Source organism: Morone saxatilis, unplaced genomic scaffold (assembly GCF_004916995.1).
Source record: "Morone saxatilis isolate NCDOM2014 unplaced genomic scaffold, NCSU_SB_2.0 Contig5, whole genome shotgun sequence".
Lineage (NCBI taxonomy): Eukaryota > Metazoa > Chordata > Actinopteri > Moronidae > Morone > Morone saxatilis.
Window position 1 is genome coordinate 23,755,972 of NW_023340095.1, and position 605 is coordinate 23,756,576.

The window sequence follows — 605 nt, forward strand, 5'->3', positions numbered from 1 at the left end:
GTAGGAGGACAAGTATGTATTTTAGACCTTGGGGTGAACTTAAAGCGAGAAATAAAGTTTTTCATAACCCAAAAGAATAAAATAGTTCAAGCGAAGAAAGCCAGGCTGCTACAGTAGCCTTTCAGGATGCATAAAATATTTAAAATGTGTGGTATGAAGAAAGGGTGGACAGGGACTCACTGTGTCTCCTATCTTTAAGTCGGCACACTTCCTGAGGCCCGGCAGCGGCTTTCCATCCTGGCAGGTGGCGGTGAAGGAAAGGCTGATGTCCTCTGGGTGATCCCACACCGACAGCTCCACTTTAGAACGGATGTTCTGAGGAGAACACACCCGGAAGCACACAGAGTTCGTTTGATGCAGGTTAGCAACTCAGGGTTTTAAAACAGAGTACTTTTGTTGGATGGTAAAATAAATCCTTTCAGACTTCTTTGCAACAACAGTGAGCAGAGGATTTTTTAAACATTTTCCCTGTGTCCTGAAACTAGAGCCAAATTAATGATGCCTCCCACATAGACATTTATATTACAAGCACCTCAGTCTATGCTTTCAGGCCTGTAGCTCTGGTTGAGTAACAGTAGAGGTGTGAATTGTCACTGATCTCCTGA

At 43.8% G+C, this 605-nt stretch overlaps 1 protein-coding gene across 1 annotated transcript in view; it reads right to left on the reverse strand.

The window, feature by feature from the left end:
- itgb5 (integrin, beta 5) overlaps positions 1 to 605 on the reverse strand; it is a 46,893-nt gene that overhangs the window by 37,694 nt on the left and 8,594 nt on the right. The window contains exon 9 of the mRNA XM_035676269.1: positions 181 to 315. Within this exon, the coding sequence (XP_035532162.1) occupies positions 181 to 315 (135 nt within the window). The remainder of the gene's footprint in view (positions 1 to 180; positions 316 to 605) is intronic.